We start from the raw sequence: 27,210 nt of genomic DNA on the forward strand, positions 1-27,210 counted from the left end.
GGCAGTATCTAAGAAAGAATTTAAGTGATATCCACTGGCATTTCTGAGTGAGGGGGAAGTGTATAGATTAGCCAGGTGGATGTGCTGAGAGACCTAAAGCATCCCTTGAACTTGCAGGAAATCCACCTTCATGTTATGGACCCAGAGGTGGTATGCATGTGGCTTCCTTAAGTTGGTAGCTCCTTGATGGAAGAGGGGATCGGAGCTTTACTCTTCTTCCTCGTCACTCCATACATTTCGGAAATGATGATTTACTGTAGGGAATGACCAAAAAGTTCTGTTCCCCAGGCCTTCCCCACCTTTGGCCTCTTTCTCCATGCTTCTCCTTCTTTTCTTTTTCTTCTCTTTCTCTTTCTTTTCAACATCAAAAAAGCAAAACCCAACAACAGACTACATAAATAACTTTATTAACTTTTCAGAGATGGTGTTGGGCAGAGTGTTGTTCTAGACTCTGGGGAAGGAGAAACTTCTCTTGGCCTGGACTGGGCAGATGTCATGGGGTCCACCTCTACGAGTTTGCCTCCCGGAATTAGAATCCTGAGAGTGCCCGTTTTCGCCCAGGTCGTGGGAGTGGTGGGAATGGACCATCACTACTCAGCGAGGGAAAGAAGGACCTGAGTACAGTGTGCTCAGCACGCTTCACCACACCCAGGAATCACCAGGGGAGCCTGCCAGAAAGCAGATCAGATTCAGCATCTGGCCAGAGATTCTGCATTTCTGTCCAGCTCGCCGGAGATGGTGACTGCTGGTCCAGACATCACACTTCCGAGTAGTGAGGTCCCAGAGGCCATGTTTGTCCAATCTGACATTGAGGCTGGGGGAGATTTTCCTAAGCACATGCATGGGACAGTCAGCGCCATAACCTGATCTGCCTCCTCGATCTGTGGTGGCCTTGGAAGAGTGGAGATTCAGAGCACAGGATGAGCGTTAACTGCTTCTGGCTTTGGCTGCTGAGATTAAGCTTTTGGAAACCATGCCCATCTGCCTTTTATTCCCATTTCACTACACCGTGGACGTCAGACCGTGGTGTGCGGCACTGAGTCCCCGTGTGGGCACCAGAGTGGGTCAGAAGGTACAGGCCGTAGACATCATGGAAGATGCAGGGGAGAGGTCATCAGCAATTGTGACGTTGGAGGTAAAGGGCTCTGGGACCAGACTGGTATTTCGATCGCAACTTCACCACACTGCAGTGGTGTGAAGGCCAAGTTTGCTAAGTTCTCTGTGCCTTAGTTTCCTCCACTGTAAGATGAGGAGAATAGCCCTGACCTCATAGGGTTATTGTGAAGATTTAAATGAGCTCGAACAGGTGATCTGGAAAAAGCACCAGCATTTAGGAAACAGCTACTGTTATCACCAGTGGCCCTCAAAGCCACCTCACCCCTCTCCTGCCTCTTCATCCTTGTGGTATCTTGTACAGCTTCTCCCTCCTGCTGGGCTAGCCTCCAAGAGAAAAGACGTCTTATTCCCCGCTGGGAGCCCCCTCAGCACCTTACGCAATTCTTTGAAGTTATTGCTAAATGAATCAAGTTTAAAATTGTTCTCTGTCAGGAAAAGATTAAGATCCAGTTGCTGAAATAGCTTCTCCCCATCTCCAAACCCAGACTTGAGCTGGCATGGCAGCAAAGCCTTTCCACTAAGCCCTCTGGAAGTCCTCAGCTTGATTTATTTTTGGACTGTGTCTCCAGAAGATGTCAAAATAGCTTTCCCCGCATAAGGGAAATGATTCCTACCCCCCGATCCTCGAGCCAATCTGAGACGTCACTGTGGCCCCTTCTGGCACCACATTCTTGCAGCGTGCGGAGGAGGAAACATTGAAAAGCACATTTGTTTGAGTGGTGGAGTTTACTGCCTACAAAGTGCTTTGTGGCCTCAGAGCCTTGTTGCCCACAGAGTAGATTACTTACTCTAGGTAAATACCAGGATAGGGATTTTCCAGCAACATTTCTTTTACAGATAAGAGAGAAGCAGAGTGCAGGCGAAGAGAACATGTTAGGGTCTCACCTGAAGGTTGCCTCGGTCTGATTTTAGAAACTGGGTCCTCCTTTGTTCTTCCAAATGGGTAATTCGTGATCCCTAACTGTTTCCGAAACTACAGATGGCCAGTTGGGGGCAGTTTGCAGACAGAGAGATGTGAGGCTTTTGTGTGACCTTTGGCGAAGCACTTAACCTCTGGAAGTTGATTTCCTTATTCATCAAGCGAAGATTAGAAGTAGTCCCCTGTTAGCCCCAAATTTCCGAATCTAGGTCATTCTGAGAAGATGCCTTCGGTTGCCAAGTTTCCATTTAGCATGCTGTTTTGGAAGTTTGCCACTAGGGGCCGCTGTGAATACAGTTTAGCCTTGCTCCAGAAGGAAAGGCCTACTCACGATTTTACTAAGCTTGGCCTGCCACCCCTTGGATGTGGTAAAGTAGCAACTATTGGGACTGCAAGGGCCCAGAAGTCAGCCTGGCACTAAGTCTGTCTGTTGGTACATGCCGACCAACCCTCTTTCCTGTCTACTGCGCTAGATGGAAGAGAAGCTGGTTCTCTAGTTTGCCTCATTAGAAAGAGCCAGTTCCCTCTAATATTCAGCTTCACAGTTGAATTCATTCATTTAAGAAGTAATCCTGGTACCGCTCTTATGCCCAGTAACAGCAAGTATTTTCATAGAATCAGGACGTCAGAAAGAAGCTTAAAAAGGACGTTACCATTGTCTTTTTTCCATGCCCTGTGGAAGCCTTATTTGTAGTTTTCTGTCATTCCCCAAATCAGCCTCTAAGGTTGCAAACTGGATACCAAAGGTAAGTAGCCCAAAGCCTTGGTCAGTGATTGGATAGGGTACCTGGTCCAGGTTTGCATGGTAGTAAAAGGCCAGGGCTAGGATTTGAGCTTGGGAACTTCTGATCCCAAGTTCAACCCTTTTCTCTCCCTTTTGGCATACCAGGGAGGGCAACGACCTATGGAAAGAGAGAACGGTCCGGTGGCAGGGCAGGGGTTGGATCCTGAATCTTGCTGGCCAATCTGCAGCATCCTAGGGTGGCCGCAGAGCTGGCTGGGAGGCTCCGGGCTCAGCTGTCTCTGTGCTCCTTCCCAGCAGCCTGAAGCAGGCCTGGGGAGGCACAGCAGCAGGGAAGGGTGGGGAGGGAACACAAAAGACCCTAACCAGTGCTTTTATCGGATCTAACTATATTAGCCTCACAACTCAGCAGATCTCACAGAAACCACTTTCCTCTCCATAAGCATCCAGCCACAGCTCTGTGAGAAGCCGCTGGCCCACGGGTACCTGGGGGGAGGCTCCTGTACGACAGAAGCAGCGGGGGAGGGAGGAGAGGTAATATTTCCACTTCCTCATTACACTGACAGGGAAAACGACCATTTCCCATTCACTGTAAAGAAAAAGACCCCAAAGGAAAGGGAATCCGAGGTTCACAATTGTCTTTTTGGCAACATTCGGCTCTAAGAAGATGTTTTCTTTGTGCCTCCCTTTTTGAAACCATTTGTGATGCTGTTTAAGATCAAACAAGAGTCGGGAAGGAACTTGTGGCTGGGGAACATACCGGGTGCCAGATGCCTTACACGTATTATTCCACTGCAACACTGAAGGCCCGTGAACGAGGCACCATAAGGTCCCATTCATAGAGGCATCCATTTCATGGGTGAAGGCTCCACTGAGTTGGCTGGGCCTTGGCGGGGCTGAGCTTCAAGCTGGGGGGCTGTTCTCTCCTGCCACACGCCAGACTCGCACAGCGACAGCATTTACCTTTGTCCCCTCCTCCTTCCACTCAAAACAAATACACAAACTGGTTGTCAAGCCAGGCCACCGCGTGACTGTGGCGGCTTCCTTCCCCAAGCCTCCATCTGTAGAATGGGGGGCCCAGGCTAAAACCCACTCTGGTCTAAACTCCATTGACTTGATGATGGCGTTTTTCTCCTCCAGTAGCTCCCTGCACATCCTTATCTAATTAGAATCTCATACCCAACTTGGAGGGTATGGTGGTACGTGTATTATCCCCATTTTTAAAGCTAGGGCTGCTTGAGAAGCAGAAATGCAGGGAGGGGTTCAAGGTCACAGCGTGAATGGAGAACCCGGCCCCCAGGCGAGCAGGCAGGCAGCCTCTGAGAGGCTGTCAGCAGCGGCTCCGGGAGCCCGACGCCTGAGTCTCACCCCGGCTCCTGATAGAATTATCAGAGAACTGAGGAACACATACTTCCCGTAATCAGGGCAACTTTTCTTAGCCAGCCAGGGGTGGAGGAGGCACCATGTGAAGGGTGTCTGATGAGCTCCTCTCCCAGCGCGGGGCCTAGAGTGAACAAAACCCCAGGAAATCACAGCAGACAGCTGGAGAGGTGAGCAGGCAAGCTCAAGGGGCAGGGCCGTTAGGTCTTGAGCTTCTGCACAAAGCCAGGCTCATGGCATTTAGTGCACGTCCCAGTTCTCTCCAGCAGCCGGGCAGGCAAACACAGGCAGCTTGGCATGAAAATTAATTTAGACCTTAAAAGAAGGGTTTCATCTTCAGTGGCTTTTCCGGCTGCCCCAGCACAGGTACAGCAAGGGAGCAGTGGTGCCAGGGTATCTGAGGGCTGGAGTGAGACCGCAGCCTTGAACCCATCAGCCTGAGGTAGGGAGGGCCAGAGGGTCCCGAGGCTGAGGCAGACCCTCACGGCAACCAGGGCAGCGGAGAAGCGAGAGGGGATTCTGGGAATAGAAGCTGTGGAGGCCCCCCGGGCACAAATCCAGCTATTCTGACCCTTGCCCAGGCCTGAGCCTGAGGATCAGGAACGCGACAAGTGTGTTGGCGGGAGGCTGGGACTTCAGGGAGGGACACAGTTGGCTTTTAGGCTTGTGAAGAAATGTGAGGATTCACTCTCCATTTCCCAAGATGCTCAAACCAGAGGAAATGGGCTTACGTCCAGTGGAGAGAGAGTGCAAGAGGCCGGGAGCAGACTGGCTGGCTGGTGGTAATGTATTCAAAATGCAATTAAGTCCAGTGAGAAGAAAGAGGGAGGCTGAGGCCCAGGAAAGGCCACGCTGTGGACGACCCTGGTCCAAGGCCTTCAGGGCACACCCCCTGCTAGTGGGGTGAGGGAAAGAAATCTTAAGAGTTTTGGAGGTTCGGTGGAAGGAGAAGCAGCCAGCTTGGGAGAATCTAGTCTAGCTTCTTGGGAGAGAGAGAGCCTGAAAGATGGGTAGGATTTGGACACGGCAAGAAGGACGGGCCAGGGGCAACCAAGGGCTGCTGGTTCTGGTGGGGGCGGGGAGACGGACAATCACCTTGGCTTTTATCGCAGAAGGCCCAGCGATGGCACATTTGTGTTTATCAGTCAACAGAAAGTCAGAGGGACCCATCTCTCATTTGAGAGAAGACCCCTGAGACTGATTCTAATCAGAGCCCCTGTGAGGTTTTATCTAGTTTCTGCTTATTGGCAGAACAGCCTTGGGCAAATCTCTTCCCCTCTCAAGGACTCAGTTTCCAGATCTGTAAAGTCTAGGTAAGTTGAGTTATCTCTAAAGTCAGCAACACTGAGCTCTCTAATACCCTAACTCACAATAACAAGTTAGGGGCGCTTGGGGGGCTCAGTCAGTTAAGTGCCTGACTTTGGCTCAGGTCGTGATTTCGTGGTTCATGGGTTTGGGCCCCTCATCAGGCTCTGCGCTGGTGTGGAGCCTGCTTGGGATTCTCTGTCTCCCTCTCTCTCTACCTCTTCCCAACTTGTGTTCTCTCTCTCTCTCTCTCTCTCTCAAAATAAATAAACTTAAAAATAATACCAAGCTAAATACTGGATTAAATATGGGGGCGTGGGGGACAGACAGGGATATCTATGCTGGACAGAGTGAGAAGTGCAAGGGTCAAGGCCCTGAGCATAGATCACATGGGACAGACCGATGAGGGGCTGGGGACCTGGGCCGTGTTGGCGGACATTGAAGCTCCTGGTCAGGCCCTGAGTGAGGCCTGGAAGGAGGTGGCAGAAGTGAGAAGTGAGAGGTAGCTGGTGTCTGCTGGACCGCCACAGACACCAGGGCAGGGAAGTGTGGGGGGAGTGGGTCCCGGGGCAGGAGAGGTTGCTGGGCTGTGGCAGCGGAAGGGCCTGGGCCTCCTCTTTGCCCATGGACCCAGCTAGCTGACGCTATGATCTGGGGAGAAGGGGAAGGAGGGGCAATGTGGGGGTTCTGGCTGGGACAGTAGGGCACCCGGCCAGGAGACTGTCACCCTCCAGGAGGAATGGGGGGTGGAGGCGTGGGGGCTCTGTGGCCGGCTTTTGCCTCCTCCTCTACCCCAGCAGAACATGGCTTCTCCCCACCCCTTCTCAGGCAGGTCTTCACTGCTCTGGGGTACCTGACCTTGCCGTTTTGGGTGGAGTTTCTTACCGAGGGAAGAATTCAGGCGACCTTGAGTGTATCATTCTCCCTTTCTAAGCTTCTTAGTGAAAGAAGGGGCTTAAGCAGATGGTCTCCAACCCAGCCCCTTCTAGCATTTCTATTAATGGCTGGAATCAGACACTCCATCTCTCTCACTTCCTTACTGCCACGGTGGTATCAGGTTGCTGTCATGCCCTCTGTCTTCCCTTTTCTTTCCAGGGCTGCCATGTACGGTGGTGGAGGGCATTCACTGCACAAGGACACCCGGCCAAGGGAGGAAGTAGAGGCTCAAGCCCAGCCCACGCTCTGCTTAACAAGCCACGAACCCCGTCTGGCTCAGGGTTTCATTTCCCCAGAGCAAAGAACACATTTTTCTAGTCTGTCGGAAGGTGCGGTACGGGCTGCCCCCACTGCCCCGTGCCATGCAGAATTGTCCTTCTGCTCCATCACCAGTCTCCAACAGGGCAGATCCAAGGATGGCATTTACGTGAAGTGTACCGAGAGGGGGGACAGCAGCTGCCTCCTCTGTGAAGAACTCTGCCTCCTAAACGCCGTGGTGCTTTTCCTCTCCTTATCAATGCTGCGAGTTGCCTCTCGAAATTGCTCTGCCGTCATTAACACCACGGATTAGGTCAGACGAGCGGGTGTTTGCAGTCTTAGATGGCAAAGGCAAAGCGCTGATGCTGACTATTCCAGATCTTCTGGGCACGGCCCGTTCCGTGCTCACAGTTCTTAATCAGAGGGACGCGCGTTGGTTACGTGGCCGGTGGGCTGGGGCCGTGGTGGGTTCTGACGTGGCTGCCGGGCCCAGACAACACGTCCGCAGCACCTGCAGGCCTGCGGGCTGGCTTCCCTGAACATCACAGTGACCTCAGTAGAAGAAATGGCCCTTCGAATGGCGTGGCTGCTGGCTGCTTTTGAACCAACGGCAATTCATTTGAGCGAGGACTGTGGGCATTTTGCCCTGGGCCTGATCAGCAAGCTTTGTGTTCTGAGGCTCGCTCTGTTGGCCGTGTAGCTGGGGGGTGTCTTCCAGACCACCCCTCCTTCAGTGTTCCCTTCTGAAAAGGGAGGAGAGGCACCTGGGTGGCTCAGTTGGTTAAGCGTCCGACTTTGGCTCAGGTCATGATCTCACAGTTCGTGGGTTCGAGCCCCCTGTCGGGCTCTGTGCTGACAGCTAGCTCAGAGCCTGGAGCCTGCTTCAGATCTGTGTCTGGCCTCTCTCTCTGACACGCCCCTGCTCATGCTGTCTGTCTGTCTCTCAGAAATAAATAAAACGTTAAAAAAAATTTTTTTAAATAAAAATAAAAAATAAAAAAGGGGTGCCTGGGTGGCTCAGTCGGTTAAGTGTCTGACTTCAGCTCAGGTCATGATCTTGCAGTTTGTGGGTTCGAGCCCCGCATCGGGCTCTGTGCTGACAGCTCAGAGCCTGGAGCCTGCTTTGGATTCTGTGTCTCCCTCTCTCTCTGCCCTACCCTTCTTGCTCTCTGTCTCTCTCGAAAATAAACATTAAAAAAAAAAATTGAAAAGGGAAGAGAAGGAGGCCAAGACCTGTGGCCTCACATCAGGGCCCCTCACCGCCTGGCCTCATGTTCCACGCCCCCCCTCCCGCCACTTTCCCCCTGGGCTCCCGCCATACTGTGGCCTCCCTCTGGCCCTTGATCATGCTGGTTCCCTGCCAAGAGTGCCTGCTCAGCCTTGTCCTCGAGGCAGAAGCTCATCATCTGTAGCAGCTGCTGTCCTTGTGCTGCCCTGACCAGTGTGCCCCAGCCCCACATGGAGCTGCCAGCGGCCGCACTTCTTTGCCTGAAGCTTCCTCTGGCCTCTGGAACCTGCATTGGCCACTCCGTGCTGCTGGTCAGGCCGGAAGTGCCAGGAATTCCCCTTCCCCCCCGACCAAACAGGAGCCCTCGGCCACCAAGCCAATGCCTGACAACAGGTGGTGTATACACAACCCTGCTCCCTCACCCCTCTGGCGGGCGAAGGCTGGGGCGTGTTCTGCCAGAGTCCTCAGTGGGAATGAGCCCTAGCTGCCTGCATAACCGGCTTGAAAAACCATCCACCCAGTATTGCCTGCTTACCTGTCTTCCTTCCGTACTCCCCACGCGGTGTTCTCCTTCATTCTCCCAAAGAGATGGCTCACATTCAGATCTTTCTCTCAGGAGAGAAGCTTCTCTCTAGGGGAAACAAACAGACATCATCTTCTGTGCCTTTCTCAAGATCACCTTCTGTTTGCAGCTTCCCCTGACCCTCCCTTGTTTCTACTCCTGAGGCAATACCGTTGGCCACTCTTTTCTTTGTTTTTAAAATGTTTATTTATTTTTGGGAGAGAGAGAGAGCGTACACAAACAGGTGGGGCAGAGAGAGAGGGAGACACAGAATCTGAAGCAGGCTCCAGGCTCTGAGCTGTCAGCACAGAGCCCAATGTGAGGCTCGAACTCACGAGTGAGATCATGACCTGAGCTGAAACGGGACGCTCAACCAACTACTCAACTGACTGGAGCCACCCGGGGCCTCCTGGCTACTCTTCTCTTCCCAGGGCCTTTATAGCTACCTCAACAGCACTCCGCATGCCGCACTGTGGTTTGTCTGTACCATCTGTCTGCAAGTCCTGGGGCCCCTGTTAACCTGGGGGTTCTTTGGGGACAAAGTCTTTTTTTGTTTGTTCGTTTGTTTGTTTTTGAGAGAGAGAGCGCACAGGGGAGAGGCAGAGAGAGTGAGAATCCCAAGTCAACTCTGCGCTATCAGCACAGAGCCCGTGCAGGGCTTAATCCCGTAAACTGTGAGATCATGACCTGAGCCCAAACCAAGAGTCCAATGCTCAGTAGATGGAGCCACCCAGGCGCACCCAGGGGGACAAATTCGCTAAGCCTCGGACAGCACCTGGCACGGAACCAGTACCCAATACAACTTTTTTTGCCAAAGACCCAGCAGTGGAAATGCAATGACTAAGAGGGAATGGAGAGAAACAGACAAGTCCAGAATCCTTCTAGAAAGAGGTCCTGGGGCTACTCTCCTAGCTGCTGTCACTTTACAAGGTAACATTGTAGAACCTTCAGTCTTACTACTTACCTGGTGAACAACCTGCAATGGCTCCCTTTTGTTGTCCTCCCCAACAGGGCCTAATGTCACAGATGCTTTTTGAGACCATCATCTGGCCCTATTCTAAGAGGCAATCAAACTTTGGTCCCAATGATCAGAGTTCAAATTCCCACTCTGCCAGTTCCCCCCGCCGGGTGTTCATGGACAAGTTACTTAGCCTCTCTGGCCACTAGCTCCCTTATTTATTAAATGCAGACAGTAATGCCACAACTCTATAATTACTTTGAGAACTTAAAATCATATATGGTCCTTGTGAGATACCCAAACCACTGAACTGTACACTTTAAAATGGTGAGTTTTATGGGACGGGAATAATAGCTTTTAAAAAAATTAACCATGGTGTCTAACCCAGGGTAGGCTCTTTGAAAATAGAATGGTGGTTATCAAGAAGTTTCCCAAATGGCCCTAGAAGTGGGCTGGGCACACAGTAGGTGCTCAGTAAATACTGGTGGAAGGAGTGGACAACATATTCCACAAGTACGTTTGGAATAGAGGTATGTGGGGGATGGGAGGGTGGGGGAGGCATAGAAATTTCAAGCCCAGTATTGCATCCCTCAGGAAAGGAGGCTGGAATTATTCTCTGGGGAGATAGGGCCTAAGTCCCAATCCGGGAGTGGGGCCTTCAGACCCCGGTGTGCCCCACTGCCATGGGATCCCAGTGCCTCTGCCCCTTGGTGTCAGTCCCAGGTAGCAGGAGTCCAGCCGAACCTGGACCTGTGCGAAAACGAAAACACTTAACCCAGACCAAGGAACGTGTTCTTACAGTCATCTTTGACTTTGGCTGTATGTATCTGATGTTCTGGGAATTGGCTTCGAACAGAAAATCTGGACTTGTCAGTTAAGGCCCAGCTTGATAAAGGCATGGCCCAGAGGGTGTGACTTTTCTGGGTCCAGCCTCAGGCCCTCGGCCTCCCCCAGCCCTTCCCACCTCGTGGCATCCGGTGGTGGGGCCAAGACAAGTAGGCTCCAGCTCCGCAAAGCTCGGACTGAGGCTGGGGACGGGCTGCAGGGAGATTTCCTGGCGTCTGAGTCTGGCAGTCCATGCGGGCAGCCCATGCGGAGAAACAACACCGCCCACAGCTCCGGAGACCCCTGGTCTGGAAGGGCCAGCCTGAGGCAGGGTGGGGCCTGCCCAGCTCTGAGGCCGCGAAGGGATTGGTTCGGGAGGGGTGCCACCTGAGAGGTGCCTCCACTATCCCCATCTCCCAGGACAGGGATCAGAGCCCTGCACACGGCAGGCGCCCACTCAGCGCTGGTAGGATGGGAGCCCAGGGAGCCCTGGCCACCCTCTCAGTCTGATGGAGGAAGCTTCTAGACCCCAGGGGCTGGCTCAGCTACGCGGTCACGACGGGCCGGGGATGGGGAGGGCGCTGGCGTGTGGCTTCTGTGGCTGTCTCGGTGGGGCCAGGCCCGGCGGGAGCCAGAACAGGGGGCGGGAGCGCCCAAGCACCGACCCTGCCTAGTCCTAACGACCCTCCTCAGAAAACCCAGGAGGCCCCTCCGGGCACTGGGGTCGCCCCCACACACCTCCGCGAGAGACGTGATTCTGTTTATAGACTGACTCCCGGCCCCCGGTGGGGCGCACCCTCAGCAGAGAGCGCCCCCAGTCTTCTGCGGGAGGAGGTCTCTTTTGCGCACGTCACTCCCACCCAGCCCCGGCATAGACCCTCCTGAAACAGACGCCCGGCGGTTCCCGAACCCTCTCGCTCTTCCAGCAGGAAACCCAGGAGCGGGGAGGGGGTGGGCGCNAACCCCTCTCCACGACTCCGCGCGTCCCTCCCGGTGCCCTCTCCCCGCGCCCCTCCGCCTCTCTCCGCTGCACCCCAGCTCGCGGGGCACCGTGCCCCTCTCTGCTGGCACCCCCGGCCTCCTCGTCGCGTCACCTGCACCCCCTCCTCTGTCCCCGGCCCCCGCTCCCTCCGCCCCCCTTCCCTCTCTCACTTCCCACGCCCCCTCTTGGCGCTCCTCTCTCCTCCCTTTGCCGCCCAGCGCCGGCTCCGGAGTTGGGGGAGAGCCCAGGGTTTCAGCCGCTTTGGAGGAGGCGTGAATCGCGCAGGGATTGACTAATTTGGGGTGGGGGGCGCGGTGGGCGATGGAGCAGCCTGAGGACATGGCGTCGCTGAGCGAGTTCGACTCCTTGGCGGGCAGCATCCCGGCCACCAAGGTGGAGATCACCGTGTCCTGCAGGTGAGCCGCCCCGCTGGCCGGGTCCCCCCTGCCCCGCCCCTGGAGCCGGAGCCCCGCGGCTCCTGGGCTCCTGCCGCACCGACCCCTCCACCCTCGCGCGCCCCCTTTCAGGGCGGCGCTGCCTCCAGGATGCCCCCTTGCCTGTCCAGCAGGAGCCCTGCCCGGCCAAGGATGATGACCGCGGAATGGGGGGAAAGCCAGGCTTGGGGTCCCATCTCGGAAAGTTTGCACTCCAGGCCGTTGGCGAGAGGAGACGTGCAGACACAGGAACAGGGGACCGGGCGCCTCAAGGAGGAGAGGGAGGTGATGAAGGGCTGTCCCTGGGTCTTAGCACAGGCTATTTCTGATCAACTCTTCCCGGAATGAAGGGAGTGATTTTGCCCCATCCTTCCCAGGCATACCAGCCCCTTTCTTCTGGGCCCTTCTTTCCTCTCTTCTCCCTCTGCCCCAACACCGTCCTCTCCACCTCCAACCCGCCTCCCCCCAACCCTAGACCCCAGGAATTAAAGCTTTTCTTCAGCTCCAACAACGAACTGATGGAAAAAGATCAATCAGATCGATTCATTCATACCGAGCTATGGATAACTGATAACTTAAAGTGGCACCATTAAGATAAACAGTAACTTAGGCATGCAAAATCTTAAGCCAAAGGACTAGAACAGTGAATGTGGAATTTTAGAGTCCAGCAGGGGAGAGGAGGTGTGTTTTTGTGGGCTACCACCCCAAACCCTCAGTCATGTCACACAGACTTTGGGGGTAACTTCATCTGAGAGCTGGGTCTCTCCCAGTTTTTCCTGAGAAGGCTGCCCCAGGCAGTATGGGGGACCAGTGGAGAAGTGGGGTTCTTCTCTAATGCGGTCATCCTGTGGGTGGCCTCGGGTCACTGCCTGGCTGGGCTGTGAGGGGTACTGTGGCCCCGGGCATAGCCCACCCACCTTGACATTCTCCTGGAGACGCTGTTCCTGCTACCCTAGATGACCAACAGCATTTCCGGGGTCCTGGCTGTGCCCTTGTTACAACTCACCCTCTCCGTTTTCATCCAGGCCCCTCTGTGGTCAGACCCTTCGCTCACCCCCGTGGCCTCTCAACCCTCTTTTCCATGGTTGTGGCACGGGGAGCGGGGAGGGGTGCCAGAGCCAGAGAAGGGGAGGGACTGGGATTTGAGGGTGTGTGGGAGTGAGGGCTCGTGAGGTGGATCATAGCTTCTCCCCCATGCCAGGCCCTTCCTGGTCTCCTGTGATAACTCTCACCTGTCGCCCCCCCCATGGTCCCGCACATCACTGTCAGAATTCTCTCCTGACGCCATTTGCATCTTGCCATTGCTCTGCTGGGAGATTCCTGGCGGCCCATTAGCTCCAGTCTCACCTCCTCAGCCATCAGTAGTTGCCACAGGCTGCCTTTCCTTCCCTGGGGAGCCCACATCCCTGCGCCTTTTGCTCCCTCCCAGCTTGTCAGGCTTGTGTCAGAGCTGTCTCTGGATCCTTGTCACCGCCGAGCTCTCAACAGCCTATTCACCATCCTGAATTCACCCCTCTTTCATCTCTGCCAGTTCAGGCCCCCCCCCTCCATCCTGGAGAGCTTGATCTCAGGCTCCCCACTTCCAGCCCTCACCCATGAGACACCCAGTCCCAATCTGAGTCTTCTGTGTCCCCTAGGTCTTGAGTATTCAGCCTGGCCCAGGGGGTCACTCGACCTCTGAAGACGCTGTACACGCTGTCCCTGCTTCCCTAAAGCAACTGTCTAAGCATTCGAGGACGGGGATCCCCACCCTGGCTCAGACCTATGAACCCCCTACACTCGGTGGAGAGGAGAGGAGGCAGAGGGCGCATGGCACTGTGGTTTTGGAGTCAGACACTTTGAAACGGACTCAGCTCCACCCTTTGGGGCATGCTTTTCGCCTCCATCACCCCCACGTGTCAAGGACAATTAATGAAACCTGTATTTGAGCCATCTTATTTGCCGAGGTAGTGCCCATGCTTAGAAGAGTGGTTGGCATACAGCAGAGACTTAGCAAACACCCGTTGGAAGAATCATGGGAGTAGAGGATCGCGAGGCACCCAGCACACTACTTTGCACTTGTTTGGCCCGCAGTCGGTGCTCGGTCAGCAGGTACGAGGATACTCGGCCCCTCCTGTTTGCTCTCGAAAAGCGGAGGGGCCCAAAGGACTCAAAGCTTTTGCCTAAAAGATACCTGGGGGTGCGTCTGAGTTCCTGGGGGATGTAATTTGGGATTGGCCCTGACGTCTCAAGGGACACGATCCATTAGCCTGACTTGGGCCCTGCTCCTGGTGAAAGCCAGAGGATGGGACATCGTTTGGGTAAGAAGAATAAGGAGGGAGGAGTCACCTGGAACAGAGGCGAGACAAAAAAACAAAAACAAACAAAAAAACAAAAAAACCCAGTCTGGGTGGGCTTGAAATTGTAAATCCATCTCTTTGCCTCAAGCAGGTCTAACTGTCTAGGTTCTAAAAGAGAGAGAGAGAGAGAGAGAGAAGGGACGAGGGGAGGTGGGAGAAGAGGAGCAGAGGGAGGAAGGAGAGCTGCACAGAATGGCTTTCTCCAGCACATTCTGTACTCCATGCTCATAAGTCTTCCTCCCCAGTATCGCATGGTCGGCACTGGCTGGGTCCCAGGAGAAGATGTCCTGGACAGAGCATCTAGGTGACACCTCCCGCTGGGCAGGGCCTGTAAGGCAGGCAGAGGGGTTGGGGGTCGTGAGAACTTCAGGATGGGCGGCCCAGGTTGAGGGGCCCGGTATTTCAGGGAACTGGGAACTAGCATCCCTGGGAGCCAGCTCCCTTCCAGCTCCGCCCTGCTCCTTAGGAAGGTCCTGGCCAACCCCTACAGCCCCAGGAAGTCTCCGCTCTTGCCTGGCAAAGACCTGATCCCCTGCCATGCCTGTGCTAGGGCACTGCTGGCTGAGCAAAGCCGCATGGTACAGGGGCACATCTGAGCCCACACAGGGCCACCATGGAAGCCTCACCAAGCCTCACTGAAGGTATGTGATGCTGGGGGATGGCATATCTGGGTCTCTGCTTTGGGTAGTGTATCCCTTGGGCTGATTTATGGTCCTCTCCCAAACAGGTGTTTTTACCGACTTCAGTAAACTCAGGGTCAAACACTGGAAAGCTCTGGTTGTTTGGCTCAATGGTAAGGAACATGAGCTGTGGGATCTGTCCGCCCGGGTTCAAATACCAGCTCTATCCTTGTGACATTGCGTAAACGACTTAACCCGTACGTCAGTTTCCTCATCTGTAAAAGGTGTGCGCTAATTCTTCTTACGGTCGTGAGGATGCAATGGATTAGTCCAGGAATAGTAATTGATTTGCCTAGTATTTGACATCGAAAAGTAAAGAAACGTTTGTCTTTCTAGTTGGATCCCAGGATTTGTGTGGGTCCTGGCGATCTGATCCCATCTAGAGATTTTTATCCACCCCTCCCCGCCTCAGCTTTATTGAGATATATTTGACATATTACGTACGTTTAGAGATCCTGAGGGGGGTAAGTAGGGTAGATGGTTTGTGGGACCAGATGCCAGTAGACGTAGAAAACGCGAGCCGTGACCTTCTTCCTCTGATGGTCTGTTCCGATCTTTCCCGACCGTTAGCCTTCCTGCAGACGCAGTCGGAACTCAGCTATCTAGTGTCCCATCCTTCGGAGTCCACAGAGATCCGGACCAGTGTGGTAGAAAGAGCAATTTGCCTTTTTTATGTAACAGGAAGCCTTTGCACCTCCACAGGGTCCTTCCTGCCGGCAGAAGGAATGCACAGTTTCACACAGTGGGGCTCTTGACACCCATAGGGAAGACAAGGAGGGGAGAGTCCAGAAGGCAAACGGTCTGCTTAGCCATTCTGGAATCTCTCAAGCAGCTGTGGGCGGGGCTGGTGGGCAGTTATTGTCTCTGCCCCCAAGATGTTCTGTGCTGTCTGTTCAGGTTGGCGTTTTGCTGCCCTGAGGCCTGAGAGGCAGCTGAGTTTGAGCTCGGGAGCTGTGACCCAGACCTCAGAAGGGGTGTGAATGGGCTGTCAATGCTTTCTTCAGACAGGCGTGTGGAGGGCAGCTTTGGGGGAGGAGGAGCCTGGGGGCATCGTGGCCACTGTCAAGGCCAGTGCTAGGAAGCAGAATACTCCCAGGCCCTCGGTAGTGGGGCCAGGGGAATGAGTGGGATTTACTGAGTGCTTACTACGTGCTAGGCACTTACAGCTGTATTAGGCTGGACCATATGCAGGGGCCTATATTCAACCATTTCTGATCTACTCAGGTAGCTGTTTGGTTCAAACTAAGATTACGATGTTAATTTTCAATTGCTGCATAATGAATTACCGCAAACCTAGCAGCTTACAGCGACAGCCGTTTATCCTCTGGCAGTTTCCGTAGGTCAGAAGCTTAGGCACAGCACACCGGCCCCTCGGCCCAGGGTCTCAGCACGCTGAAATCAAGGTGTCTGCGGAGGCTGTGATCTCTTCTGAGGCTCAGGGGCCAGGCCAAGCTCATTTAGATGGTTGGCAGAACCCAGCTCCTCGCAGCTGTGAGATTGAAGTCCTGTTTTCCCACGGGCTGATGGATCAGGATGGTTCTCAGCTCCTGGAGGCCACCCTCAGGTCCTAGCTGTGTGGGCCTCTCACAACATGGCCAGTCCCTTCTTGAGACTCAGCAGGAAGGCGTCTCCCCCTTTAGCCATGACACTCTTACATAAAGTAACAGTGATCACAGGAGTGAGTATCCATCACATTCCCAGGTCCCACCCACACTCAAGGGGAGGGGATTATTCAGGCTTGTTCACCAGGGGGCCCAACTCTTGGGGACCATCTTAGATTTCTGCCATCACAGTTGCTGCATCTTTTTTAACCTTGCAACAATTCTGTAAGGTACATAGAAGTATTTCCCCTTTTTGCTGCTTAGGAAATCAGAGCTCACAGAGGTTAAGGGACCTGCCCAAAAGGCTCCAGTTAGCACATTTTGGAGAAGGAGATCCAAATCCAGTTTCCTCAGACTTCAGAGCCTTCAGGGCTTCTTGAGGTTGGGGATTGGGGTCTCCATGAGGGTCATCGTAGGGGCCTGCGTACCAACCATAGTAGATGTCAGTATGACATCAGTATGTCAGAGAAGGAGTATTTGCTCTTTCTCCAGGGATGGGAGAGGCCTTCCTTACTTCAGGATGCCTCTGGCTCTGGGGGGCACACCCAGAAATGGAGGAATCTCCAGGGAGCAGAGACTGGAGGGAGTCAGGGGATTGTGGTGAGCTTTCCACGGTATCCAGACCATAAGGTGCTAGCTCACCATTCCTCCTCAGCCCATAGTTCTCTTTGCTTGGACCCAAGGCCGTCACTGGAGATGGCTTACCATTGGGAAGACAGGGTGGGAGGAGGTAAGGGGAATAAGGCTGGAAAGCTTTGGGGGCACAGAACAGTCAGGTTCAGCTAGGAATGTTTTGACTACAGATAACAGAAAATCTGATAGTGGCTCAAACCCAAAATATATGTATTTTCCTCAGATCACAGTGAGTCAGGAAGTAGGTTATCTCAGTGCAGGTTTGTCAGCTCACTTTGCTACCAAGGACCCAGCTATCTTTCTACTCCGCTGTCATCCAAATGGTGGACCTCATTGTTACAAAATGGAGGCCTCTGTTCCAGGCATCACAACTGCATCCAAAGCTAGGAAGCAAGGCATAGGGTCAGAGGCCTTTCTTTCACAAGTTCTTTTGATCTGAAAAGCACAGTCACTCCTAAAATCTCTCTCCAGACTTTCCTTTCTATGTCAATGGCTGAAGCTAAGTCTCACATCCTCTTCTAGACAGCATATTAGTTAGCATGGGCTGCCATAACAAAATACCATAGATGGGGTGGCTTAAACAACAGAAATTTATTTCCCACCATTCTTGAGAATGTTAGTCTGAGATCAAGGGGTTGGTATAGTTGGGCTCTGGGGAGGACTCTCTCCTGGCTTCGGATGGCCACCTTCTCACCATGTCCTCCCATGGCAGAGAAAGAGAGAGCAAGCTCTCTGGTATCTTTTCTTATAAGGACGCTCATCCCATCACGAGGGGCCCACCCCATGACCCTAATTACCATCTGAAGGTCAGTCTCCAAATACCATCACATTGAGGATTAGTGTTTCGATATATAAGTTTTAGGAGGTACACAATTGAGTTGACAGCAACAAGGGATAAGGACCTACCTCCTAGGACTTCGAGTGTTTCCATACTCAACCATCGTGGATTCTGTTAGCAGGAAGAGAGTGAGGAATGCTTGCTGGGTGGGCAGCCATGACCTCTGCCACATGGAGGCTTTCCGGGTGATCCATAGGTTACCTGAGCCCCCCGGGGTACCAGGGACCTGGAGTTTGGTGTCTCTGAGGACCAACTCCTTAGATTTTCCTGCAGTCAGTGGATGGCATGTGTTAGGTGACTGGGACTGATTTTCCAAGCACAGCTTGGCCAGATCCCTGACTATCTCGGTTCTTGACAGTTTCCTGGGCAAGAACCCCCCCCACTTCCACCCTCACCAAACTTAGTGTGATAAGTTGACAAACATCCTGGGCAAAACATTGCAAGGTGCCTCTCTCCTCTAATACCACTCACCTTTGATGGCCTAGCTAGCATAGCGCCTCATGGTCCCAGTAGGAGAGCTTTATGCCTTTGGATCTTGAAGAATCCTGGACAGGACACTGAAGGTCAATGTGGTTCCTGGCTTACTGTCTCTAAAATCTCAGCCAGGTCAGTGAAGTTCTCCAGCCTCAGTCTTTCCATGTGGAAAATGGGGAGAAATATTGGTCCCATCCACATTCTATACGATTGTTATGAGGACAAAAGACATTATATTTGTGAAGTTCTGTATAAACTGGGATGTGCTAAATAAAATTAAGAATGATAATAGGTAGCAATAACTGAACATGACTGATCCATTCATTCCTTTGACAATTGGTACTGGTCCTCATTTGCTATTGAGAGTCTTCACAGTTTTTATTTATTTATTTATTTTGAGAGAGAGAGAGAGAAAGAAGAGAGAGAGAGAGCATGAGCAGGGGGAGGGGCAGAGAGAGAGGAGAGAGAATCCCAAGGAAGCTCTGCACTATTGGCACAGAGCCCGATACAGGGCTCTGTCCTACAAACCGTGAGATCATGACCTGATCCGAAATCAGGAGTCAGATTCTTAACCGACTGAGCCACCCAGGTGCCTTGAGTCTTCATAGTTTGAAGTGCCAGTCATATAGTGGTGAACAAGATAGTATGTGTGTGTGTGTGGGGGGATTATAACAAATATATACTTTTTTTTATTAAGCCAATAGTGTCTGAAAGAGATAGGTGTTCTGCAAATAATTTTGTGGTTGTTGGGGACACTTCAGACAGGATGAGCAGGTAACATCGAGNGATATAGTGGTGAACAAGATAGTATGTGTGTGTGTGGGGGGGGGATTATAACAAATATATACATTTTTTTTTATTAAGCCAATAGTGTCTGAAAGAGATAGGTGTTCTGCAAATAATTTTGTGGTTGTTGGGGACACTTCAGACAGGATGAGCAGGTAACATCGAGCTGAGACCCAAAGGATGAGAAAGCCAGCCAGGGCAGGATCTTCAGGGAAGGTGATTCAGATGGGGAGAACGGCAGGTGCAAAGGCCCGATGGCAGGAAAGATCTTGGTATGCTTGCAAAGCTGCAGGCAGGCTAGTGTGGCTGGAGTGGTGTGAGAGATAGGGAGGGAAGAAAGATGGGGCTAGAGGCGGAAGGGGGGGTTGCGGGTCATGGCCTTGTGACCATGGAGTTTGATATTCTGACAGCATTTAGGGGGTCGGGTTGTTAAATGAGAGTAATGTGATCTGCTGCATTTTCTAAAAACACTTTTCTCGGGTTGCTATGAAGACTGGGGCTGGAACTGAAGCACCCAGCTAGGCAGGAAGCCGCCGGAACGTCCGTCCGAGGAGACAGTGGGGATGGCCGGGTGGGGAAGGGCAGACACATTCGCAGTGTGTTTTTGAAGTAGAAGCCTTTAAGACTTGACAAATAAGACAGGAGGGGGCATAAGGGAGCGAGGGGTCCGACGTGCTTCCTGGCTTTTCTATTTTAAGCTATTAGTCTCACAACTGCAGAAGGCAGGGATGTGACCCTATACGCAGATGGGGAAACTGAGGGTAAGTAGCTTGTCCAGAGTCACAGAATTACCATGTGGCCACGTGGGTGTTCCAGCCGGGATGCATCTGAGGCCAGAACTCATGCTCTCTTCCTTTGGCCTCACAGCACGGGAGGGACGATTATTGCTATAATTAATAATGGTCATAATAATAATGCAAATAGCCCCAGGAAGGAGAGCTCTTTAAGCCATGTGCAAATTGCTTTTTAGACCTTGGTGAGGTGGCTTGGCAGGGACACAGTGCACGGGGGTGAGGAGCGGGATCTGAAAGGGGAGATGGGCGAGTGCCAGGGGCTGGGTGCCAACGTCCCTTCCTCCCCCAGCTCCCTCCTCTTCGTTCCTTGGATCCCTTCTGCATGTTTGGACGGAGAGCAGGGCAGGAGGAGACAGAAAGCCCTCCAGTTCTTCTCTCCAGCCGTTCCTTTGGAAGCAGCCCTAATGAGACCCGGGGCAGACCCCGGGGGAGAGTGAGAACGGGAGGGAGCCCTGCTGGCCGGGATGGGGTTTGGGGCGACCCTGGGTTTGGAACTGCAGACACCCCCCATGGCACCTCTCGCTGGGTTTGGGCTTCAGAGTTCAAGCTCAGCGTGTTCCCTGGGAAGTTGGGTGACACCGGGCACACCTTTTGGCCCCAGCTCCCTGGTGTCTAGACGAGGCCATGTCTACTTCCTGGCATTTGATTCGTTGCTTGAATAGGGTGTCATAGATTAAGCAGTTGGAGGAGACTGTATCTCTGACTAATGTCCGCCAGCTCCCACCCTCTTTGCCTGCCTGGGGTGTTGGCCAGATGTTTGGGGTTGAATTGCTCCACGGGTTAATGGGGTGTTGCTCTTAGGGGCCAGGAATCCCTGGGGGTCTGCTCTAGATTCTTGTTTCTCCCTGATGGTGGCTCACCTGTCCCCAGTCTGCTCTCCTTAAGGAAGGCCCCACAGCCGTGTTGGGCGGTGGTGAGCATATAGGTGCTCAGGGTCCTGCTGCAGCCCATTTAGGGGGGGCGGGGTGGGGGGGGAGCATGAGGCGTCCTTAGAGATGCCCCTTCACTCCCCACAGGACTTTAGCGAGCGCACATTGAATTCCAGGCACCGAATTGCAACTTACTACAACGCTAGACACCCTTCGAACTGGTTTTGCATCTATGAACTCAGTTAATTCTCAGAAAATCCCGAGGAGAGAAGGACTGTTATTATCCCCACTTTACAGATGGGGATACTGAGGCACAGAGAGGTTAAGCAGGGTCACCCATTAGGAAAGGGCAGAACTGAGTGTTGGACTGAGCAGTGAAGCTGCAAGTCTGCTCTCCGTGCCCCCCACCCCCCACCTTTTGCCAGGCATTGGCAGGATTTTTGGTGGGAAAGAGATGGACCAACTTTTCCTAACTTTTTTAGCCTCATGAGCCTCCTTGGGAATCTGGTGACCGCTCTCCAAAAAGAATGCATCCAAATGTACCAATATGCCACATTTTCCTTACGGTTTCAGGGGGTCCGTGGGGACCCCTGGCCCAGGAACAGCTGAGGGTGAGTGTCTTCATGTGTTTCCTGCTGTGCCGAGGCTGGAGTCATTGCTCTGAGCGTCTGCAGCATTTATGGGCTTTGCTTGGAGACAACCAGGCTTTGCTTGGATGTGTGATGGTCCGTTCCCTCCCCCGCCCCCCCACGCTCAGCTCAAGAGCAGATGTGTCCAGGCCTCAGCCTGGGGCTCCCTGAGGGGAGGGCTATGTCTCCCCCCTCAGACTGGGGCTCCCTGAGGCAGGGCAGTGTCTCCCCTCAGCCTGGGGCTCCCTGAGGGCAGGGCTGTGTCTCCTCCCCTCTCTGACTGGAGAGTCAGCCTTTTCAGTGCTCTCTCCCTTTGCCTGGGGCCTTGGAGACACTTGACCTCACCACCCAGTGTCCAGTGCATCATTGTTTGCTCTCGCCCACCAGGCCATGGAATCCAGACCAATTCCTTGGGGGAGAGCAGGGAGGAAAGGGGCCCCAGGCTCTGTTCCCCAGCCTCAATTTCAAGAACAAAAGAAGCCAAGCTCCGGGCTGCTGTGCGGGCAGCTGAAGGGCTTTATGCTGTTTTGGGGGAAAAATACATTTTGCCTGTTGGAAAGAATTTCTCTTTGAGCTCTCCAAAGACAGAAAGTGGAGAAGAAGCACTTACGGTCTGGTGTGGCCGTGCCCTTGTGGTTGGGGCCCTGCCTCGGGGCAGAGGACCTGGCTCCTGGCTCCTCTCCCTCTGCCTCCTGCTGTCTGTGTGCCTGTGGGCAAGTCACTCCCCACCTCTCTCTCTCTCTCTCTCTCTCTCTCTCTCTCTCTCTCTCTCTCTCTCTCGGCCTCGCCTCAGAGTCGGGAGTCCTTGGTGCCTCAGGCTGAGGGTCATGTGAGACCTTTGAGGTGCTGTGTGTGTACGCGGTTGCCGTGGGAGAAGCCCAGGCCGTCAGGCCCCCAGTGTCCCAGCATGCAATACTTGGACTGCCACTGTCAGAAACGTGGTGTGTGGGTGTGGGTGTGGGTTGTGGGTGCATATGGTGGGGAAGTTAGTTGAAACATGACTTCCAGGACCCCATCCAGACCTGCAAAATCCAGGCTCTGGGCACAGGGCCCAAGAATCTGCCGTTTTACAAGACGGGGCAGGGATGAGTCCCAGGAAGTGAGAGGCCCTTTGCTTATGGTGGGGAGGCCACCATCTCAAGGCCGTGAGAGTAGGCTCAGCAGGTCCTGAGGCTTCTGTTAGGACAGGCCCTTGGGGTGAGGCACAGATAGGGACAAGTGTGGATGACGTAAGGGATCTGGGGGGTTGGGGGGGGAGGTAGGGTGCAGGGACTTAGGCAAAAGGGCGGAAGGTCCTTAAGGCTGAGTAGGAGGAAAGGATAGGAGGCCAAAGAGGAGCCCGAGGCTGGGGTGAGTGGGGCTGCTGTCGGCCAGTGGGGGATTCAGTGCGTCCTCACCACGGGGTGCTGGGAGTATATGGGTTGGGGGTGGGCTTCCTTGGTCAGGTGAGAGGGGAGGTGGCTCGTGTCGCCCATCCTGTGTCTCTTTTTTTCACCAAGTGAACCTGAACACGGGCCAGGAGAGTGACCACTCTGTTCAGCCCTGGGCGGATGGTGACTGACCCTCTGGCCAGCCTCACTAGGCCCAGGCGCCCCAGAGCAGTCCTGAAGGAGGGACTGGCTTAGCCCTACTTTACAAGTGGGGACTTTGAGGCACAAGGAAGGCAAGTAACTTGTCCAGAGCTGGAATGCAAACCCCACTTGTCTGCCTGCTGCCCGTGCACTTAACCACTAGACCGCACAGCTAAGAGAAAGGCTAGGGGCCGGTCCAGAGCGTGATCAGACGCCGTGCAGGGGGAGGGACAGGAGCCCTGCCGGTGTGGCCATTCCTCTTGGTCTTCCTTCATCCATCTGATTTGCTGGCACCCGCGCTGAGTCAGATGCTGGGCTGGCCCGCAGCAGAGATGGGGTCCCTAGCACGGAGGAGCACCCAGCCAGTGTGAACGATCGATGTGTCCCCCATTTTGCAGCCCGCGGGGGCTGAGTATGGACATGGGGTCCCACAAGCCGGGGGGCTGCACATTACAGGCCCAGAAGGGCTCAGGGAGGGGAGAGGAAATGGCTGCTGCTCAGTGCCCGTTCGGGGAGGGCAAAATCGAGGATGACTAGGAATGGGACAAGGGCTTCATCGTCCTCAGGCATCTGGGTCAGGCTCACCCAAGCCCCAGGGCTCCGTGAGACTCCTGGGGTCGCAGGGCAGGGAGCCACTGAAGCTCCATGCCTGGTTCTATTTCTCAGTGCAGGCGGGAGGGTGCGCAGAGCCGGGAAAAGCTCGGCCTGCTTCTCTTTGAAGACACCATCTCTCCCTCTGTCTCTCTGTCTCTGTGTCCCTCCTTCTCTATCTCTCTGTCTCTGTTTCTCTCTCTGTGTGTCTCTCTGTTTCTCTCTCTCTCTCTCTCTCCCACACACACACACACACACACACACACAGGCTGAAATTCAGCATCTCACTAGCCTAGACATGACAAAACTTGAGTTCCAGACCCAAACTTGGAGGAGACACAGACCTTGGAGAAACGAGATGCCCTTTCTCAGAGTCTCATATTCTGGATTTATAAAGGAATTGGAAAGGCTGACCTCCGAGGACCCTTCCAGCTCGAACATTCTAAGGTTTTGTGCAATTACAGAATTTCATTATGGAATTCAGAGATACATTGCAGCACTCTCTTTACTAAAGCCCTGCCCCCTTCTTTATTATCCCTCACCATGTGTCACGTTCTGTCCCCTGTAGGGTCTCATCTTTGGTGTGAAGGCAATTCTGCCTCCAAACCGCGCCCCCTGCAGGGTGAGGGGGTCGGCCCGCTTTGGGGTGGATGTGTACACTTGAACATGATATCTTACCTGTGACCCCCTCCTTCCCCCTTCAGAGCCGCCTTGCGTGTCGTTTCATCTGGTGCTCACTGCAGTGGGACTGGGAGGTTTATCAGATGATTCCCAAAGTGACAGCTGGCCAAGAGCTGGTCTGGGGCAGGAGTGGTGGAGACAGGCAGAGGGGGTGGGGGGGGGGGGGGGCTGCCTTTTGGGAAGAGGCCCCTGAATGAAGACTGGAACAGACGGTGGGGATCTGGGGCTCCCTCTCGCTGGGACATCTCTGGGAGTCTCGGGGATTCGTGAGCTCGATGTGAGGAGGTTTTGCTTTATTTATTTATTGAGAGGCAGAGAGGTGATAAGAGGAGAATTTCTAGAACAGGCTAAGACATTGGGCACATGGAGGTTTGGCTCAAGACTGAGGTCCTGGGCACCCCACAGCGTGTGTGGCTGGTTGGGGTGGGAGGTGGGGAACCGTGCTCTGTAGGAAGCTGAACCCAGGGACCCGTCCAGGGCCCGCCCTGTGCCGGCTTTAATGAGCAGCTAATAATCTTGTGCCCACGGAGCCTCCTTCTCTTCCGGTTTTGCCCGGAGCAGGGCCTGAGGCAGCCTCTGGGTCTCCCAGCGGCCTGAATCCCCTGAGATCCTCCTCTCCTCTGGCTGTGCTAACTCTTCCTCTCCCCCCGCCCCCTCTTTCAGGAACCTTTTGGACAAAGACATGTTCTCCAAGTCTGACCCACGTAAGTCCTGCTCTGGCAATAATGACGGTAACAACAGCAACGACGTTCCGCGGGATCCTAGCAGCCCACCCTGGAGCCCTTCCCGGGTGCTAACTGTGGCCAGGCGCCACTCCGGGTGCCCCTGGGCTGTTTAGTGTGTCAGTGGCGCTGCCTGGGGGAGCACAGGCGGGCCTGACCCTTCCCAGCCTGCAGGACCTTGTGAAGACTCAACACAACCAAGGGGGTTGGCAGGGGTCCGGGTGCCTGGGGCCAGAAAGTCTTGGTCCCAGGGAAGCTAATACATGTCAGAGCCCCCACTGGCTGTGGTCTGGGGCGGGGGGCGGGGGGATGAGCACGGATTTTCCGGGCCAGGGATCTAACCCTGAGCAATGCCAGTCAACTGTATCACCTCAGACAGGCCGTTGGCCTCCTCTGAGCCTCAGTGTGCCCATCAGTGAAGTGGGGCTGATGATAGGAATAGGCCTCAGGAGGCTGCCTTGGGGTCTAAAAGGATGACTCAGGGTTCCGATGTTCTCTCCTGTGTCTGCACCTCAGTCCTCCTCCACGTGCACCCCATCGTGTCCTGGCCTAGATGCAAATGGCCCCTGACCTCCTCCGAAAGGGGGCCTCTCCCAGACATGCTCATGTTCTAGGCCCCTTTCCCAAGCCGACCACCCCCACCCCCGCCCCAGACAGGACAGTGCGACCCAGATCAGAGTCTCCTGAGGTGCCTCCCCTTTCAGAGCTGTCCCCACATCTGGGGCCCCCGCTTTCCTCTTGGCCTGGGGTCTTAACCCTCTTTTTCTCCTCTCCCCACAGTGTGTGTCATGTATACTCAAGGGATGGAGAACAAGCAGTGGCGGGAGGTAGGTGACCCCTTCCCCACCCCAGAAATATCATCTGTCCCTCCTTGTGTGTCTGTTTGTCTGACTCTGGAGACACTCCACCTGATGTGTTTTGAAGTACAGCGTCTGAGCCCCTGGGAAGGATAGTAAGGCTTGAAGAGCATGGAGTTTTGTCCCTGCTATTGCACAGAAACATGGTGGAGGGAAAAGTTCCTGCCTTCTGTGTGCCAGTCTGAGGGTAGAGACACAGCCCTGTCCTTGGGGAGCCCCGGTCTGAGGAGGGAGACACAGCCCTGCCTCAGGGAGCCTCAGTCTGAGGGGGGAGACACAGCCCTACTCTCAGGGAGCCCCAGTCTGAGGAGGGAGACACAGCCCTGTCCTTGGGGAGCCCCAGTCTGATGATGGGGAGATAGCCCTTCCCTCAGTGGACTCCAGTCTGAGGGGAGACACAACCCTGTCCTTGGGGAACCCCAGTCTGAGGGGAGAGACCCTGCCCTCAGAGAGCCCCCATCTGAGGGGAGACATAGCCCTGTCCTTAGGGAGCCTAGTCTGAGGGGTACAAATAGCCCTGCCCTCAGGGAGCCCAGTCTGAGGGGGAGACAAAGGGAATCCAGGCCCAATAAGAAAGAAAGATCTTGTGTGGCGGCCTAACACATGGCTATAGCAGCCAGCGCCATGTCTCATCGACACCAGCCTTCCCTTGGTTTCTGACCAAGTTAGGTGATTCCCTTTCCTGGAAACCTTCGGCGACTCCTCTCTGCGTTGAATCAAGTCCCAGCTCTGTAGCCTGACTTCCAAGCTCTGCCAAGAGCCTGCGGAGTCCCTCCCGGATGACAGGGCTAGAACAAGAATAGCCAGTAAAAGCCTCAGTAACTCAGACTTGATTAACAAACCTCCTTCCTTGTTGGGGGATCTGCCAGAGCATCTCGTGCCCTGTGCCCCACCCCTACCCTGTGCGTGGCAGGAGCAAGTGGCTGGAGAGGGTGAATTTTATCCCTAGAATGTATGGGAAGTGTCCCCACAGGGGCGGGGCTAACCTTTACCCTTTTCCCCCTCTCAGAGACCCTAAGCCAATTATGGTGCAAACCAGATTGCTGAGGGAACGGTTAGCCTACTTAAGCGAACTAATTACTTTTGAGGCCTTTTGGCCGAGCTTCACAGAAAACATCCATGTGTTAATGTCGTAGTGATTCATTCAGGGAAAGTCTGGACGGGCCTCTTCTGAAGGGTGCCGCTCCGCTAGCCAGTAGTTACATTCAGTAATTGAGACTCATCTCCATTTGTGTCAGGGTCCCGGATTGTCGGCCTTGTATGGTTTACCCCCGCACCCTCAGGGTGGATTGGAGGAAAGGTGGGAGGCCTCGGTGTCAGGCACACTTCCGTTCCTGGCTCCAGCTCTTTCTGGAGGTGGGAGCTGGAGCAAGTTGCTTACCCTTTCTGTGCCTCAGTTTCTACATCTGTAATATGGGGATAACACCTACCTTGTGGGCCTGTGGTGAGAGCGAGTAAAACACGACGGGGATGTAATGTGCCTGGTGTGTAGTCGTTGCT

General features: G+C 54.2%; 1 protein-coding gene across 4 annotated transcripts in view; it reads left to right on the forward strand.

The window, feature by feature from the left end:
* Positions 1 to 11,251: 11,251 nt before the first annotated feature.
* Positions 11,252 to 27,210, forward strand: part of CPNE5 (copine 5) — a 91,206-nt gene continuing 75,247 nt past the window's right edge. Inside the window, exons 1-3 of one of the 4 annotated variants that reach the window (XM_077754887.1) lie at positions 11,252 to 11,627; positions 24,795 to 24,835; positions 25,634 to 25,680. In XM_077754887.1, the coding sequence (XP_077611013.1) occupies positions 11,533 to 11,627; positions 24,795 to 24,835; positions 25,634 to 25,680 (183 nt within the window). In that variant the 5' untranslated portion in view covers positions 11,252 to 11,532. Of the gene's footprint in view, positions 11,628 to 14,606; positions 14,626 to 21,251; positions 21,271 to 24,794; positions 24,836 to 25,633; positions 25,681 to 27,210 lie in introns of those variants that run through there. The other 3 variants (XM_077754888.1, XM_077754889.1, XM_077754890.1) reach the window with 3 other exon arrangements.

Source organism: Crocuta crocuta, unplaced genomic scaffold (genome assembly GCF_008692635.1).
Source record: "Crocuta crocuta isolate KB4526 unplaced genomic scaffold, BGI_CrCroc_1.0 scaffold132, whole genome shotgun sequence".
Taxonomy (NCBI): Eukaryota; Metazoa; Chordata; class Mammalia; order Carnivora; family Hyaenidae; genus Crocuta; species Crocuta crocuta.